The 18,512-nt window shown below is 44.7% G+C and overlaps 1 protein-coding gene across 1 annotated transcript; it reads right to left on the reverse strand.

Moving 5' to 3' along the window:
* Positions 1-1,780: 1,780 nt before the first annotated feature.
* Positions 1,781-17,866, reverse strand: LOC122755213 (acidic mammalian chitinase-like). The gene is given in 13 exon segments (XM_044003538.1): positions 1,781-2,725; positions 2,728-2,838; positions 4,359-4,497; positions 5,205-5,321; positions 6,349-6,531; positions 6,883-7,006; positions 9,552-9,576; positions 9,579-9,656; positions 9,659-9,668; positions 9,759-9,824; positions 9,826-9,925; positions 12,240-12,484; positions 17,861-17,866. Coding segments are annotated over 13 exon segments (1,395 nt in total). The 3' UTR covers positions 1,781-2,534.
* Between the last annotated feature and the right edge of the window lie 646 nt (positions 17,867-18,512).

Below are 18,512 nucleotides of genomic sequence, written 5' to 3' on the forward strand. Positions count from 1 at the left end.
AAAGCAAAAAGCAGTTAAAACTATTTTATATACCTATGTACCCTGGGGTCATGTAAAATTTTCTTAGGCAAAAAGAGTAGAAAAAGTTTAAGAAGCCCTGTTCTGTACCATAGCAGTTCCCCACACTCCATTTTGTCAGCAAGTAGTATATTAGGGAATGACTATAGAGCTCATCTTTTTTTTGTCCCACTTACCCCAGGAGGTGGGACCAGGGTCTGGGTACACCTGGGAAGTGCAAAGCAGATCTTAGCCACGCCCAGTCCCCCTCTAGGTGCTTCACTCCTTTCTCAGGGTTGAAATGTACTGGTTGTATTCAATTTCTTGGGTTTCATTAGGATTCCTTGGGTTTTTTAAGTCTCTCTAGGTCATTGTAGCACAGACCTGGATAGCTGGTTTTTAGTTTGTTTGTTTGTTTGTTTGTTTGTTTTTGTCTCCCCAGTAGTGACTCAAGGACCCTAAAACCAATCACTCTCCTTCCCCTTGAGGATCTTTTAGTACTAGTCCGGTCCAAAGGCCACACCCCAAGGCAGCTGAGCACTTTGTAGACCAGCACCCAGGAGCTCTCAAGAGCCACATTCAGGGCAATTAACCACATAAAGCTAAACAAATACTGGAGCTTTTCTGCCACCAGAATCATGGGGAATCTCTCCTTGGACAAGTAGAGCTTGCCAAACTCTTTCCCGAACCCCCATTGCATAGGGAGGCAGCTGTGGTCTAGTGACAAGAAAACCAGATAGGAAGTAAGAGAATCTTGTCTCAAATCCCATCTCTGCTGCTGACTACCTGTTGACCTTGGACAAGTCACTTTCTCTGGACCTTACTTTCCTCACGGATAAAACTGAGAAGTTGCACTAGATGATCTCTGAAGTCTCTTTCAGCTCTCTAACCTATGGTATATAGTTCCTTCAGGATGCACAGTCTGTGTTCTGTTTTGCTCACAAAAGCTAAGATCCTCTATCACCATATTTAGGCTTCTCAGTTATTTTTTAAAAAGTTATATATAACCCTACATTTGGGTGGCTATAGCAGGGGAGGATTTGAGGACCCACCAGAGGTTAGAGGAAAGCCACTGGCTTTTTCCTCCTAAGTGTATTCACAGCCACAGGTTCCTGGGTTAGAAATGGTTCTGGAAAAAAAAAAAAAAAGAAATGGTTCTGAAAAACTGTCCTTTCAAAGCTGAATGGTTATGTGAGGGAACTAGAAGTGGGAGAAAACTCTATTGCTGCTGGACAAGAAAGCGGTGGGATTAGCGGCAGCTGGATGCAGTTGGAAAGGCTCCTGATAGCAAATTAAATGAAAGAATGAAAAGACTCATCCAGATAGTCCAGCACCACCCAAGGTCCCTTCCTCTCTTCTCATACAAGCCCACCATATTTTGGTCTCTATTGACCAATGACATTATGATGCCTATGACCTTGGCCAGGAATGACATTGACATTATTCTCATTTAAGTAAGAATGCCTCCCCTTTCTTCCGATTGTGTGTGCTTGATGTGCGCATGCATGCATGCATGCATGCGTGTGTGTGTTCATGGAGGGGCAGCATGACGTGGACATTCAGCCTCAGATTTACAGCTTAGGCTGGTCTCTACAGAGTGTTATCAAAAGGAAATATAACACCCTACACAGCAATAGTCTATGCTCCGAGATCCAAGTTTGATCTGGGTAAGTTTTCCTGACCCTTTTCCCAAGGGAAGATCCCATGGTTCTCATTTTTATAAAAGAATTCTTCTTCAAGATGGTCTTATGGACCCACAAAGCAGAAAGCCAGCAAACCACCATGCTGTGCTCAGTTTATTCAAAATCTTCACTAAATACAAAATACCAGTCTCTGCACCAGTTCAGAGGTTGACATTTTCCCAGCTGTTACAACGGTAAGTCCTCCTCATAATGTGGGCACTGCCGAGGCTGAACTAACACCCTTAAAGTTTCCCTGCCCTAGAGAGAGAGTAATGTTACTAGACGGATGCACTGGCTAGGTAGTTTGTTAAAATATTCCACTGATGTTTATTCTACTGGTATCCCCATGATGTTAGGAAAAGTTGGGAAAGGCCCTGAGGATGGACATTGGGTGGGCCCCTGTGGTGACCATGGGAAGATAGGGATGGGAGTTGACACTACATAGACTAAGATACCAGACTGATTAGATCACAGATACAAGAGTATTTGGGAGAATATTTCTGGGATGCCAGGCACTGTACTAGCCCTAGCCTCTGTGGGGGGAATTCAAGGATCAATAAAAAGCAAGTCTGACTTCAAGGAGTTTGCCACTGAGTGGGGCTTGGGGTGGGGTGGGGCATAACCAGAAGGCTTTTTAACAGAGTATTGCTCTTTGGTTTTTTTTTTTGTTGTTGTTGTTGTTGTTGTTGTTTGTTTTTTGGTTTTTTTGCGAGGCAATGGAGGTGAAGTGACTTGCCCAGGGTCACACAGCTAGCAAGTGTCAAGTATCTGAGGCCGGATTTGAACTCAGGTACTCCTGAATCCAGGGCCAGCGTTTTAACCACTGCGCCATCTAGCTGCCCCCTGCTCTTTGTTTTAAGGCCAGTCACAGCACACGCAGTTCTCCTTAAAGATCAGGCCCTGGGCACACTGGAAATGAAAGGTCTTGCCTTCAGCGCACTGGTAGAACTTGGTGTTGTTTTCAGGATCAGCATAGGTGCCATCTGCTTGCCCGGCACAGAAGCCACCATCTCCTCCTGTTCCTCCATCACTGCCTCCATCAACACTTTTCCATTGTCGCCTCCATCACCCCCAGGCCCTCCTTCAGTGCTGGAGCAGAAGCCTTGACTTCTAGGTGTTGGGAACAGGTCATTCAGGCTCTTACTGGCTGGTGTACACTCTACAAGACGAAATGAAGCGAGGGGGGTGAATCACATCAGGAGGGGGCCTTTGCTCTCTGCATTTACATACCGGTTCAAAAGCCAACAGAACCCATCCTGACCTTCTTCTTCGGGATCCACATCCCTGGGAGAATAGCCTTGAGATTCAGACTCTAGCTGAGCCTGGGAAGGATGCTCCTGAGCTGGCAAATGCCAAACGGAAGCCGCCACAAAGGCCAGCGATAGGGTCAGATGTGGTTAAACTGAGCATCCGCTAACGCTTTCCCTCCAGGCCCTGACTATACTTAGTAAGAGGTTACAAGGAAGAAGTACCTAAGGGGAGTCCAAGTGGGTATATCCCAGGGGTGGTGATACCACTGGGGCAAAGAAGTACCTAGGAAAACATGAAAAAAAAAAGCCGGATGGGGGAGAAAGGGACTTTCCATGTTTGTAGGCAGTTACACGAAGAGCTTCTGCAAACAATCCGATATCATTCACATTGGTTGAGGCCGGCTTTCCCCTTCATTCCCACTAACGTACTCCTATGAAAGAGATCTCATCCTGTATGGTGCAGGCTTCTAACTAGTAACTCTCAGAGAAAACATTCATTCCCCATCATGCACCACACAAGATCCCTTCTGAACACCAGCTTGCAACAATGAAATAATGGTACAGTGGCAAGTGCCCTGTCCTAAGAGGTCCCTTGTCTGCCCTTTTACCAGATGTGCGCCTCTGGACCAGCCCTTTAACCTTTGGGGGACTCAGTTGCCTCAAATATAAAATGGAGATAATAATACATTAATCAGCCTGAAGGTGGTTCCTAGAACAGATGATTCTTAAGAGTTACCCCCTACTCTCAGTTCTAGAAGGTATGACCCTAATGAAATGGCCAAGGGTGGGAGTGCAGCCAGCTTCCAAGCGGTGTGACAAGATCAATAAAATCATAATGCACGGTAGCCCCGGGAGCAGACTGGCCCCAAGAACACAGTTCAACTCTTCTTAAATAAGATCTCTTAGTTTCACATTCTTCCCAACAGAGGCGGTGGTTTCTCTGCTCCCCAGCCCCAAATCTGTATTGATAAACTAATGAACCCTTTCATTTGCGGGTCCATAAATCAGGCACCTCTGGCAAGGAGGGATCAGTGCAGTGGGAAGAATACTGGATTTGGAGTCAAGAACCCTGGGTTTGAATCCCAACGCTGCCCCTTAGTCTCTGTGTAACTTTGGGCAAATCTCGTAATCTCTCTGTGCTTGAGCTCCCTCAATTGTAAAATGAGGGGGTTAGAACTGATGACCTTCAGAGTCGCTTCTAGCTCTATCTCTGTGTTCTTGGATTATAGCTACCTTCAGAACGGAGCCCCAGCCAAAATCCTCCTAGGTAAGAAAGGTTCCCTGCCCCAGTAGCTTCTCGCTTGGTGAACTTAGCCCTTGCTGAATTCGATTTCTAAGGAGATGTCCTCAGTAGCCTTGTCTCCTCTGGCTGTTAATACTCCCAAGCCTGCCCTGGCACTTGGGGTGGGGTTACCCAGCATTGACTTACCTACTGACAGTCCCAGGAGAGACCGTAGTTTACTTATGAGTGGATATTTGCCCTCATTGCAGGAAGTCCCCGAGAAATCATCAAGGTCAATGGGCCAAACCATAGCACCCCCAAATTTGTTCTGCTTGACAAAATCTACCTGTAGAGAAAAGAAAATGAAAAACCTTAGCAATTAGTCCCTGGGGTTCTTTCCCTCAGTTGAATTATCCTCATCAAAAACTTAGGCAACTCCTGGCATGAGCTGAGAATGTTAGGGGGAGAACACCCACATATGGGAAAGGGACTATATTTTCTACACTGGGTACCCCAATGATTTAATAATATAGGAAATTCTCCCAGTATGTTTGTTAAGTCTTATCCACTGACTCATAGCTGAGCTCATCATTCAGGTCCTGAGGACATTTCTCTTCCTGACTACAATTCTGTGATGGTAAAGGAAGCCAGATATATCAGGCCAACTTTGTCCCACCCAGAGCCACATCAAGTGGGAATTCAGACAAAGCCAGTTTTAAGGACATAAGACTATGAGCTTTTGGAGTACAAGAAGCGTTTCATTTTTGTCTTTGTGTGTCCAGTGCCTAGAACAGTGTCTTGCATGTTTTAGGTATTTAATGAATGTTTATCAAATGTAATCACATTGAACTGAAATGTCACTCCTGTGCTTGGCTTGAAGAGAAAGGGGATCATGGGCTTGGTGTGCTCTGCTTTCTTCGCATAGTAACAGCCTGATGGTCCCAAGCACAGCAGGTGCTCACTAAGGTGTTAAGGGGGAATGAGGGTGTTGGAAAAGAGCCTGTTTTCCTAGGGTTTGGAAGCAGGAATCCATCTTTGCCTTACAGTTCTTACCTTGTACCCATAGCTCTCCACATTGTCGAAGCCGACCCATTCGGTGCCTTTGTAGGCATAGGGGACTTTCTGGTCATCGATCCAGGAAGTTGTAGCATCTTTTAAAAATGTGCAGATGTGGGGGAGGGGAATGAGGGTAACAGGGAGCTGGTCACCATCACTGCATGCCAGAAGAAGAGGATTCAGTAATGAGCCTCCCGACCTCTTAGAACCCCTGTTTATTTCAAGGCTCAGCACCAGTAGCAACCCCCAGATGAAGCTATTTCTGATGCCTATAGCTGCTAGTACCCTTCCCCGCCCAAGATGAAAAAAAAAACTTGCATTTATTTTTTATATATATTTGACTATTTATGCACATGTTGTCTTCCCCTGGTAGAAAGTAAGTTTCCTGAGGGCAGGGACTATCCTCGGTGCCTAGCACAGTACCTGGCATACATAGTGCTTAATAAATGCTTGTTGCCTGAATAAGAAATGGAGTGGCCAAATAATGCACTTTTTTTTTTTTGGTGCGGCAATGAGGGTTAAGTGACTTGCCCAGGGTCACACAACTAGAAAGTATCAAGTGTTTAAGGTCGTATTTGAAGAAATAATACACTTTTAAAAACTAATAATCCCAAGCATCTATCCTTCATAAACCAAGTTTCTTTGTCCATCTTCCCCTTCTCTCCATCAGTGCTAGCTTTAGAGCATGAACATGCCCTTCTAAGAGTAACACCTTCATTTGTGCCTTTGGTATCATCCTCACCTATTTCTATCCAGCGTTTACATCATTGATTAGAGATGCGAGAGAGGTGGGGGCGGGGGGGGGGGGAGGGAGAGAACAAGAATAAAACGTATGTGAATCAGGGTGTGATAAGATATAAATCTGGACAGACAGGTCAGAGCCAGATTATGGTGGGACTTATTTGCTACACTAGTTTGTGTTTTATTTTAAAGGCAATAGAGAGTCACTAAAGATTTATGAGAAGGGGAGTGGCTCGATCACACCTAAGCATTGGGAAGATCATTTTGGCAGCTTCATAAGGGTTGGATTGGAGAGGGAAAGAGGCTAGAGGTACGGAGACCAGATGGGTGGGTTATTGCAGTTCAGATGGTGGCCTGAACATGGAGGATTTGTAAGCTTGAGCAAATTTAAATGCACTACCTCATAATAAGCCCAGAAGCCGGCCTCACGTGTATAAGGACCAGATGAGCCTGGCCCAGAGACTGGGGCACAGACAGAGGTGTCAGAAGTGGTGAGCCGGAAAGTTCTTCCATAGGTAGGGAACCCCATGATAAGTTTCTCAGCTGGAACCCCATTTTCTTTCCAATACTTCATGGCATATTCCTACAGAAGGCAAAACAAAACATTTCCTATTGACCAAATGGCTAGCTCTAATTGACTGACCCCAAGTATAAAGACCTTCCAACCTGCAGAACTCCCATGTGACTAATGGCCCATTTGTGGGGTAGGGGGTACAGACCTGTGATTTTATTGATAGAAGGAACTCTTGGGAAGTTTCAGATCTCACTGATCTCAGCAACTCTCCATGGCTCAATGTTTTATAGAATTGTCTGGGGGCACTAAGTGACATGGCTAATGTGTGTCAAAGACAGGATTTGAACCAAGGCCTTCTTGACACCAAGGCTAGCTTCTGGCTACAACGATGTGCTGCTGCCCTTCATGCTGCTTTCTTACACAGTTCAAATAGCCGTTATCTCTTTGGTCTTTGGATCCCACATGCAGAGGGCTGTTATGTCCCGTACATGAGTCCCAACCACCATGGAAGTCATAGGTCTTCACACTGATGAAGTACAGGAGCCTGAAGTGAGAGATATTCATCAAATGGGAAGCCCAGAAAATCTCTATATCTTTGGGTTTTTTGTTTGTTTATTTTTGGTGAGGCAATTGGGGTTAAGTGATTTGCCTAGGGTCACACAGCTAGTAAGTGTTAAGTGTCTGAGGCCAGATTTGGAAATCTCTATATCTTATGAAAAACTCAGGTGGGAAACGTCAGAGTAGCAGATTTAGTGAGTTATTAGGGCCAAAACCACCCATGTCCTAGAGGCCAACCAATTGGTCAGAGGCCATGATCCATTCCTAACCTAGCTTATCTAAGGTTGGCCTCAGACCACATACGTACCATCACCAAGTCAACAAGCATTTATTAAGTCCCTTCTATGAGCAGGGTGCTATGCTAAGCAACAGGGATGCAAAAAGAGCTAAAATATCTCCTGCTCTCAAAGAGCTTGTGATCACCAAGCCTAAAGTCAAACTCTTCCAATTGGTGTAAAACCATAAGGAGTAGGCTCTACCAGCATGGCCTTTAAGGACTGGCGGTCACTTCCAAGAGATGAAGGAAGCATTTAATGAATCAACAAATATTAAGGGACTACTATGTGCCAAGCACAGTGCTAGGAGCAGGGGGTCAAGTACAAGAAGAAATAATCCTTATTCCCAATAAATTTACATTCTAGTGGAGATGTGTACACATAAAAATGTAATCAGCATATAGATGTATATGTATATATGTGTACATATATACATATGCATATATATGTTAATAAATACATTCATATGCATACATGCACACACATAAAGTAGTTAAATAGCTAGGGAGATTGTTAGAGAGAGAGGGTACTAGCAGTTGCATCAAGCAAGAAAAGTTTTAGGTAAAGATGGTACCTGAGTTATCTCAACGTGAGAAAGGAACCAGATGAGTTGAATGTAAGGAGTGAATGGGGGATGACCATAAAGAAAGTATGGAGGATAGGGGATGGACTGTGTGTGCATAAGGAACAAAGAGAAGGTCAGTTTGGCTGGATTGCAGAGCTGGGGAGGGGGAATACTGACCAAAGTTGTTGGCAAAATAGATGGGAGGGGCGGCTAGGTGGTGAAGTGGATTAAGCACGGCCCTGGATTCAGGAGTACCTGAGTTCAAATCCGGCCTCAGACACTTGACACTTACTAGCTGTGTGACCCTGGGCAAGTCACTTAAACCCCCATTGCCCTACAAAAAAAACAAAAAAAAAATAGATGGGAGCGGACATCTAGGTGGCGCAGTGGATAAAGCCACCAGCCCTGAATTCAGGAGTACCTGAGTTCAAATCAGACCTCAGACACTTGACATTTACTAGCTGTGTGACCCTGGGCAAGTCCCTTAACCTTCATTGCCTGATGAAAAAAAGAAAGAAAAGAAAGGAAGGAAGGAAGGAAGGAAGGAAGGAAGGAAGGAAGGGAAGGAGGAAGGAAGGAAGGAAGGAAGGAAGGAAGGAAGGAAGAAAGAGAAAGGAAAAGAAAGAAAGAAAGAAAGAAAGAAAGAAGAAAGAAAGAAAGAAAGAAAGAAGAAAGAAAGAAAGAAAGAAAGAAGAGAAAAGAAAAGAAAAAAAAGGAAAGGAAAGAAAAGGAAAAAAAGGAAAGATAGAGTGGGGCCAAATTGTGCCCCACTTTAGTGGAAGCTGAACCTTTATTACCCAACCACCAAATTTTGTCTTCTCTTTCTATAGGCATCTAGGGAGAGGTTTTCTGTTCTGTGGTCCCCAGAAGGATAGATTAAAAAAGGAACAGTGAGAACAATTGGCCTGTGTCTGTTGGGAATATGACTGGTGGCCTACAGTGGTATGAAGGTGAGGCTGCCTCTGCTTTTTCTTAAGCATTGAGAAGAACATCCCACAGCAGTGAGATGTCTGTCACACCCAAGTTTTTTTTGAAACTAGTATCCAGAAGCAAACTCCCTGAGGACCGCAGAAGTCAGAGATTGTGGACTTAGACAATGCTATGCCATAGCAAAAGTCTAAGACACTCATTTCCTAAGAGTGTATCAGAGATGTTTTTAAGAACTTCCATGACATGGTGAAGACAGACAACTCTGAAAGACCTGAGAACACTGATCGGTTCAGTGGCCAAACACAATTCCAGAAGATTGTTAATGAAACATACTGCCCATCTCTTGGCAGAGAAGTGAGAGACTCAGGTTACACAATGAGATAGACATTTTGGACGTGGTCAATGTGGGAATTTGTTTTATTAAACTATGCATATTTGTTATAAGGATTAGGGGAAGAGAAAATGAATGCTTATTGATTGAATGCTTTTTTAATTTTTTAAAGAACTACTGTCCCCCGAGTCTCGGAGCCAGCTTCTTCTCACCCAAACACAATAGAAACTAAAAGGTGTGCCACACTAACCAGTCCCAGAACAACCAAACCCCAGAGCTTCTTCATCCTGCCCCCGTCAAGAGAGAAATTTTTAAAGGGACAGAGCCCTCCACTCCTACACATAATTGAGAGTCAATCTACCACTCCCCAAAAAAGTTTGGCAAGAACTTTCTAAGATGTTAAGATCCCCAGGAGACCCATTGCACTCACTTTCCAATCTCTGCAATCTTGTATCAATAGTGCCTTTCCCAGAGGACACAGCGGCTGTTATGAGCAGCCTGGGGAGTCCTGTTTCTTCGGCCTCTTCTTCAAAAAATCTAACATTTCCTAGAGAGGAGAAGGGATTCTGAGAGGCTGCTTGTGCCCGGGAGAACCCAGCACACAGAAATGAGTGGATTCCCGGGCTCCATCCCCCACCTTAATCAGGATGATGAAACGCTGCTTGTCCTCAGCAGGGCTGCCTCTGGAGCCGGGGTATTCAAAAGTCCAAGTCAATCCCATCAAACCCATGAAGTCGGAGGAAATCAATGACCTGAACAGATGAAGGTCTTGCGGTTGGCAGCAGAGAGACCATGGTGGTGAATCTAGGGAAGAGAGATGTCTATATTAGAGGTGTTAGCTGTGATGACAGCAACAGAAGCATTCACACTCAGGCGTCCTCACAGTCATCTTCAATGTCAAGTGTCCCTGCATACAATTTTCCATTGGATTTTTACATATTAGAATCATTATTATTGGTACTAAGGTTGAAAGGAGCCTCAGAGGTCTTCTGGTACAGAGGATGTTAAACAATTTGTTACAATCTATAACGCCCCTGAGTGCTGACTGAAAAAAGCAAATATCATACGAAACAAAACTACAATAGAACATAGATAATGTTAATATGTGGTTTTCTAAGTCAATACACAGCCTGCGAGGATCCTTATGTATGGTTTAGTGGCCCCCATTTATACTGGAGTTTGATACCACTGACAGCTCTGGTCCAACCCCATTCATTTTTGGGGGGGGGGTGTTAGGCAATTGGGGTTAAGTGACTCGCCCACGGTCACACAGCTACCTCCAGTGTCTGAGGTCTCATTTGAACTCAGGTCCTCCTGAATCCAGGGCTGGTGCACTTCGCCCGACACCTAGCTGCCCTGCTGTAGTCTTTAAGGGAAAAAATCCCCTTTGAATGATCCTGCATCTGAGAGTCTCTCTAATGAGCTCTTTGTCATCAGATCCAATACCCTTTTCTCAATCTCCATCGTTCTTGACCTCTCTGCAGCCTCCAACACTGTCCGTCACCCTCTTCTCCTCAACACCCTCTTCTTTCCTGGTTTCTAAGATATTGCTCTCACCTGGTTTTCCTTCCATCTGTCTGACTGTTCCCAGTTTCCTTTGCTGGATCTTCATATGGCCACCCTCATTAACCTTGGATGTCCCCCAAGGGACTGTCCTGGGTTCCCCTCTATATCATTTCACTTGGTGATCTCACCGGCTCCATAGATTCAACTATCATCTCTACGTAGGAGGTTCTCGGATTGATTTATCCAGCTCTAACCTCTTTGATGACTTCCGGTCTGACAGCTCTCTATTGGACATTCAAACTGGATGTCGATATCTTAAACTCATCATTGTCCCAGACTGAATTCCCTTCAAACCATCTCCCTTCCTAACTTCCCTGTTACCGTGGAGGGTACCACCATCCTCCTCCCAGGCACCCAGGCTTGCAAGCCAGTGGGTCATCTTTGACTCCTTGCTTTCTTTCCTCCTACACACACAACCACATCCAGTCAGTTGCCAAGTCCTGTCAATTTGTACTTACTTTCATACCCATTCCCATCTCTCCGACACTGCTAGCACCCCAGGGCAGGATTTGACGCCTCACACCTGAACTAGTAAAATAGCCTGCTAGTTGGTTTCCCTGCCTTCAAGTCTCTGCTCACTCCCTTTGATCCTCCATTCTGCTTTAAAATGTATCTTCCTAAAGAGATCTGACCCCGTCAAACTCCCCACAACCCATTCAATAAACTTCATGCTGTTGGTGCTATTCAGTTATTTCAGTCTTGTCCAACTCTCCGTGACCCCTTTTAGGGTTTTCTTGGCAAAGATTATTGACATGGTTGCCATTTCCTTCTCCAGCTCATTTTACAGATGAGGAAACTGAGGCAAACAGAGTTAAGTGGACTTGCCCAGGGTCACACAGCTAATAAGTGTTCTGAGGCAAGATTTGAACTCAAGTCCTCCCAAATCCACTGTGCTACCTAGCTTCCCCGCTCTGTTTTTTGTTTTTTTTTGTTTTTTTGGTGAGGCAATTGGGATCAAGTGATTTGCCTAAGGTCACACAGCTAGTAAGTGTCAAGTGTCTGAGGTCAAGATTTGAACTCAGGTCCTCCTGACTTCAGGGCTGGTGTTCTATCCACTGCGCCACCTAGCTACCCCTTCTGTTGGTTTTTAAAGCCCTCTACAATCTAGTCCCTTTTCACTTTTCCAATCTTCTTACCCCTTACTCCCCTCCACATCCTCTGTGATGCAGTGACACCAGCCCTCCTTGTGGTTCCTCACACACAACACTCTATCTCCTGACTCCAGGCATTTTCACCAAGTACGCTTCTCTGCGCCCCCACCTCCAGCTTCCATAGCTTCCTTCCCACCTTCTACAAGAAGCCTTTCCCAATCCCCTCTGTTGACTATCTCCAGTCTATTCCATATACCTTGCTTGCACATGGCTGTTTGCATGTTGTCTCTCCCACTAGCCAAGTTAATAAGCTCCCTGAGGGCAGGGACTGTCTTTTGGCCTTTCTTAGTATCCCCAGAGCCTAGAACTGCTACTGGCATACAACAGGCACTTAATAAGTACTAAATGACTCATAGTATGACAATCAATTGGGATCCAAAGTCAGACATCCCCCGACCCACTGTGCCCTTCTAATCCTCCCCACACCCACGGCTACTGACTTTTGTTTCAGGGCTCGGAACTGTGGGTACAAGACGTCAATGTCATTCCACTCATAGGGAGCGATCTTGTTCTCATTCATGGTGGCAAAGGCATAAACCAGGTGTGTGCACAAGTATGGGTCCACATTCTTGGGAAAGTACTTGGGCTGGTCCTGGTTGTACTGGGAACAGTTGGTAAAGTAGCAGACGAGCTTGTAACCTAGAACCTGAGAGGATAAAGCAGCTGTCAGAGCCCCAAGAAATCCCGCCCCCTCCCACCCAAAGCAGTAGCAGCGAAGTTTTTCACCTTCACTTTCCTATTATCTCCAGGTTAAAAGATAAACTCCTTTGTTTGGCATTGAAAGCCCTTTACACTGTGGCTCTTGGCATGTTGATTACTCATAGCTCCCCATCCCACACCTGTGATTGTGATTCAGATTTGCCATTGCTACTTTCTGGGGTTTCTCCTTTTTAAATTCAACAAACGGAAAAGTAGAATTTCTGAGTTAGACGAGACCTGAGCTCACCCTACTCTAACTGCTCCCTTCAGAGGCAACCTCTTTGCAAGGTCTCTGACAAGTGATGGGGAAGTTGCGCTCCACGCCTTCCCTTCAGATGAGCCTATTGCTACTCCTTCCCCTCTCTGAGCCTTTACAGAGGGTATCGGCTGAGCCTGAAGGCACTCTCCCTGCTCACCTTGGTCCTCAAAGGCTACCTCCTAAAAGAGGCTTTTCTGGATCTCCCTGTGGTTATCGCTCTCTGCCTCTCCCAAACCACTCTGTGTTACTTTTGCTTATATTTCATTGTTACTTCTCTGTGACCATGTTGTTTCCCCCAAGTACAATATAAGTTTCTCGAGGATAGGGACTATGTTATTTTTGACTTTGTATCTCCATCACTTCACTCAGTGCCTAGCATCTAGCAGGCCACTTAATAAAGGTTTGTTCTGTTGTGTTGAAGTTGAGTTGTATCCCAAGCGCAGCATTAACAGATATTGTTTGGGTTGTGTTGAGTGTGGATTAGGGAGTGGTATGAGCTTTGCCAGTGGCACTTGCATCAGAAGAGCCAAGCCTGAAATACAGTAAGAGCATCTCAGACGGGCCCAGGTCAAGTGCTGCCCACCACCCTTTTCTGGTCTCCAAGGTCCTGCTGGAGACCAGCGGCAGGTGACCAAAAATCACCAAGGCAGAATCCTAAGGAATTGAAAGGACTGAGGGTGCTTGTCAGCCATTCATAGCCCTGCCCACCGTCCATTATAACGTTCCAAGTGCTTTCTTCATGTTTCTATGCCTCTGAGCTGGGAGAGTATTGGTTCAGCGTGGAGCTTCCCTCATCCCCCCCCACCCCTGTCAATATCCCACCCCACCCTGGATCATTCTATGACTTCTCTGGGAGGAAGAGAAGGTAAAGACATTGAGTAAGACTCACAGACCCAGAGCAGCATCCTCCCCATTTTGTCTACACACCAGTCACTTGGTCCCAAGCTCTTGACAAAGCTTTATATAGTAAGGAGATCCCTCTTATCACTGTGGGAGCAGCACAGCTGCCCAGTCCCAGTGGCTTCCAAGGCCAGCACACCCTCCTCCTATCTCAAGTGTCACCCCTGCCCTCCTCCCCTCACCTCAAAATCAAGAGAACAAACTCTCTACATAGGGGAGAAAAAGTCAACAAAATCATTTCCTGACAGGGACTCCCGATGGAGGACAGGCAAATCAGGGTGTGGTCACAAGCAGATCACCACTTCTAGAGCCCTAGAAAGATTCATTCTGCTGTTTAGAGCTGTCAGATTTTTCCCTTCATCTAAAGATTAGAGAAAAAGAATCCCAGGTAGGAAAGAGGACCAGATTCAAAATCCAGTCTATACACTTACTAGCTGTGTGATGCTGGGAAAAGTCACTTAACCTTATTTGCCTCAGTTTCCCCATCTGTAAAATAACCAGAGAAGGAAATGGCAATCCAGGTCAAGTATCTTCGCCAAGAAAAACCCCAAAAGCGATCACAAAGATTCAGACAAACATTCAAACAATGACAAATGTTAGCCATTATCATTTGTCATTATTATTATTTACATTTTTAATGAGGCCTTTTAAGGCTCAACTCAGTTGCAACTTTCTCTGTGAAGTCACTTATTTATTAGTGCTACCTCCTTCTTCACATTCATGCGTCTATATTTATCAGTTTAAATGTTTTATCCCTCAGTAGATTGGAAACCCTGGGGACAGGGATTTTTTTTTTTGTCTTTGAATCAATCCTAGTGACTAGTTATAGCTAGAGCTACGTACATAGTAGATGTTTAAAAATGCTTGCTGGGGCAGCTAGGTGGCACAGTGGATAGAGCACCAGCCCTGGAGTCAGGAGTACCTGAGTTCAATATCCGGCCTCAGACACTTAACACTTACTAGCTGTGTGGCCCTCGGCAAGTCACTTAACCCCATTGCCTCACTTAAAAAAAAAAAGCTTGCTAAAAAAATAAATTTAAAATAAATTAAATAAATAACAATTCAAAATGCTTGCTGAAAATTGAAGTATACTTTTTTAACTTTATTTTCTTGTTTTTTTCTTTTTCTTTTGCCACATGGCTAATATGGAAATATGTTTTACACGACTTCATGTGTGTAATTGCTATCAAATGATCCTTAAGGAGAGGGGAGGAATGGGAGGGAGGGAGAGAGAGAATTTGGAACTCAGAATTTTTTTAAATGAATGTTAGAAAACATTTTACATGTAATTGGGAAATATTAAACAAAATTAAAATCTACTTAAATAAAATATACTTGCTGAATTTTGATTAAATTGCCATGAAGCAGCATAATCATAATTCATGTTTTATGGTGCTTTCATACTGGGTAAAAAATAATTAAATAATAAATTTTAAAAAAGACTGGGTAAGTGCTTTCTTGAAGGAGAGACAGGAGGAGGCAGCAGGTCAAATCCCTACTTCCAGTCTTCCTATTGATCTCTATCTTCTCTTAGACTCCAGTGGAGACATACCAGAACCCTGAGTCCAAGAGCCTTGGGAATAGCATTGCTCCCAGCCCAGTGTCCTCAGCTATCATCCCAAGAAGCATCCCCTTTGGAGATGCATCCTGATAACTGCTCCTGCAGGAAAGAGGCCATACCTACCCAAGTCCCAGAAAGGAAATGTCTTCCCTCTTTGTCACAACCCAGTGGTTCAACATCAAAAACAGACATTATTTTGTCAGTGGAAGCGACATTAATGAAGAGGAATTGCCAACCGCCTTACTGCAGCGCCTAAAGATTCGGGACCTTTCCATCCAGCTTGCATTTGAAACCTTCCACAGGTGTTGTCTGTGCCATTAGCTTTATTACAAATGAAACAAGAGAGCCCTTATCAGAGCTTAAGCTCAGTCAGAGCAGAGAATGACTTTTCTCTTTGTATCCCAGAACAAAGCGCTACATGCTTGCCCATGGTAGGTGCTTGATAAAATGCCTTTTAATTCATTCATTCCTCCTTCACAACCGGCCTTGAGAGATCGTGGTTCAAGTCTTATCACTCCCATTTGACGGACGAGGATGTTCAGGAGGCATCCCAGCCAGGATTCAGACCTGTACCATACCACACAAAGACCGCCTGGCGTGGTATAGTGTAGTGGGGGTAGGAAAAGTGCTGCACTTGGACCCAGAAAACCCAGACTTGACTCCTGACTCTCACAGTTAGGAGCTGTGTGACCATGGACAAGGAATTTCACCTTGTCTGGGAGCCTCAGTTTCATCATCTCTTTAATGGGGATAATAATAACTATATTACTTACTTACATGGGGTTTTTGTCAGGAAAGTATTTTTAATAATAATAATAATAACTCCTAAGGTCACTTCAAGGTTCTTAATTTAGGATCAGTGAACTCTAAAAAAAAATATGTTGATAACTACATTTAAATATAATTGGGTTTCTTCATGACCCTGCATATTTTGCTTTATACATTTAAAAACATGATTCTAAAAAGGGGTCCATAGGCTTCTCCAGCCTACCAAAGGGGTCCATGACACCAAATAGATTAAAACCCCAATATAGAGCACTAAAGTTTTCAAAGTACTTTCTTCAAAACAATGATTGATGTAAAATCCTATAGAAATAGAAGCTATGTTATCCTCGTCCCTTTCACCTCGATTTCATCATCACAGCTGCCACTGACCCACAAAGTGGGAGGGATGGAGGAAGACAGGTGGCACCATGCCGGTGCCGGCAGAGGCAATTGCCTGGGTTCTCCCCCTGGGTCTTCCCCCATGCACACTCCTGTCAGCAGCCGTATAGCGATCACAGGGCTGGAGGGTGGAGGAGGTAGGGAAAGTGGAAAGAACAATTTTCTCTCGTTTTTTTTTTTAATTTCTTTTTTTTTTTTTTTTTAGTGAGCAATGGGGGTTAAGTGACTTGCCCAGGGTCACACAGCTAGTAAGTGGTCAAGTGTCTGAGGCCGGATTTGAACTCAGGTACTCCTGACTCCAGGGCCGGTGCTCTATCCACTGTGCCACCTAGCTGCCCCAATTTGTCCTGTTTTTGCTGGAGTTTAGCTCTCTAGGGAAATGCTATCTTATGGAGAAGGGGGAGGGGCAAATGGGGAGGGCCGATGTTTTTTCTCTTTTAATTTGCCTCTACCAAGGTCTGTTTATCTAACTCTGACTTGATTGAGGCTAATGATTTATAGTTGCCAACTGCTGCACTCTAAGAACTGGTGTTCTGCCAAGCTAAATGCAGTGGGCACAGGTGGCTTGGGGCAGTTGCCAACCATGGACCTGAAAATTTTCCTCCACTCCTCTTAACACCCCCTTCTCCCAGGCTTCAGTTACATTAGTCCAGACATCATACTGTCTCTTGGCTGGTCATCTAGCAGTCCTACCCCTTCTGAATTCCCTCTCCTCCTCCACCCATCATGGGATAGCTATAATAGCAACTTCTGGACACAACAGGAAGCTTCAATATTGCGACTGGAACACTTCTCTTTAACAATGACATTCTTTTTTTTCTCTTTTTGTGCGGGACAATGAGGGTTAAGTGACTTGCCCAAGGTCACACAGCTAGTGTCAAGTGTCTGAGGCCGGATTTGAATTCAGGTCCTCCTGAATCCAGGGCCGGTGCTTTATCCACTGCGCCCACCCTAGCTGCCCCCTTAGCAATGACATTCTTATCCTGAGCCAGTCATTTCATTCAGGTTCAAGTCCTGGGGTCTTAGCTAGATGTCTGTAAATGTGTCTTCAAAGTTGGCTTCTGCCAGATTGTGATGAGTGAGGAGCAAAATGTCTCCAAAAACCCACGGATAAATGTGTTTGGGGCAACGTCTCTATTTACCTTCCCCCCAAATAATAGGTCATCGTCTTTAAAGACTGTGAAAGCTGCTCTCCTCTCCTTGCCTCACCTCTCCTCCCCTTTACCTTCCGTTTTCTTCTGTTTCAATACTGTATCTCTTCCCATGGACCCCAGGGTAGGAAGGTGACTATCGAGAAATGATCCTATCTCAGATTTTTCTGGATTTGTTCAGTAATCCTTGTGTCAGGGGCTTTCACATGTCCAAAATACCCAGACACACTTCGAGGGACTTCTCACACCTCGGATCATTGCCCCTACCCAGAAGATCTGGGGACTCACCTGCATGGCACTATTCACAATATTGTCACCAAGTCCCCATGAAAGCAAAGATAGTTTCCAAAATTCAAAGAAGAAAAAAGCTTTATTACAATGAAACAAGATAACTTTTATCAGAGCTTATGGAAAATTTGACCCCCTCCAATAAGTAACCCTTCTGTGGAGACCTTTATAACCTTAGAGTCTTGTCTTCTTCCATTAAGTTCTCTGGGTCCTCAGGGGTGCAAGTTCTTCTAATTCCTCGGCATTGGTCCCTAATGCAGCTCTCCCGGGTACCAGCAGCTGTCACCACATCTCTGCCCAGCTGGAAATCATGGACAGCTTAATGTAGCAGATGGGTGCTCTGGACCCCCAGGCCATGTGGCTGTTAAGTCGAAATGTGGAGTCGGACCAGGGAACCTCCATTCTTTAGCCTCTTCTGCTATCAACTCCCCTAAATCTCTGGCTTCCATAAGAGTTCACCCAGCCATCAGTAACACCACCATTTCCCAGGAATCTCCAAAAAGACCTTCACTGACACTAGATTGGGTCAGGGTGAAATCACAGTCTAAACCCACCAATTGCCAAACTAGAAGATTGTCTTGACACTTGCTAGCTGTGTGACTCTGAGAAAGTCACTTAACCTCATTGCCCTGAAAAAAAAAAAATAAAATAA

Source organism: Dromiciops gliroides, chromosome 4 (genome assembly GCF_019393635.1).
Source record: "Dromiciops gliroides isolate mDroGli1 chromosome 4, mDroGli1.pri, whole genome shotgun sequence".
Classification (NCBI taxonomy): Eukaryota; Metazoa; Chordata; class Mammalia; order Microbiotheria; family Microbiotheriidae; genus Dromiciops; species Dromiciops gliroides.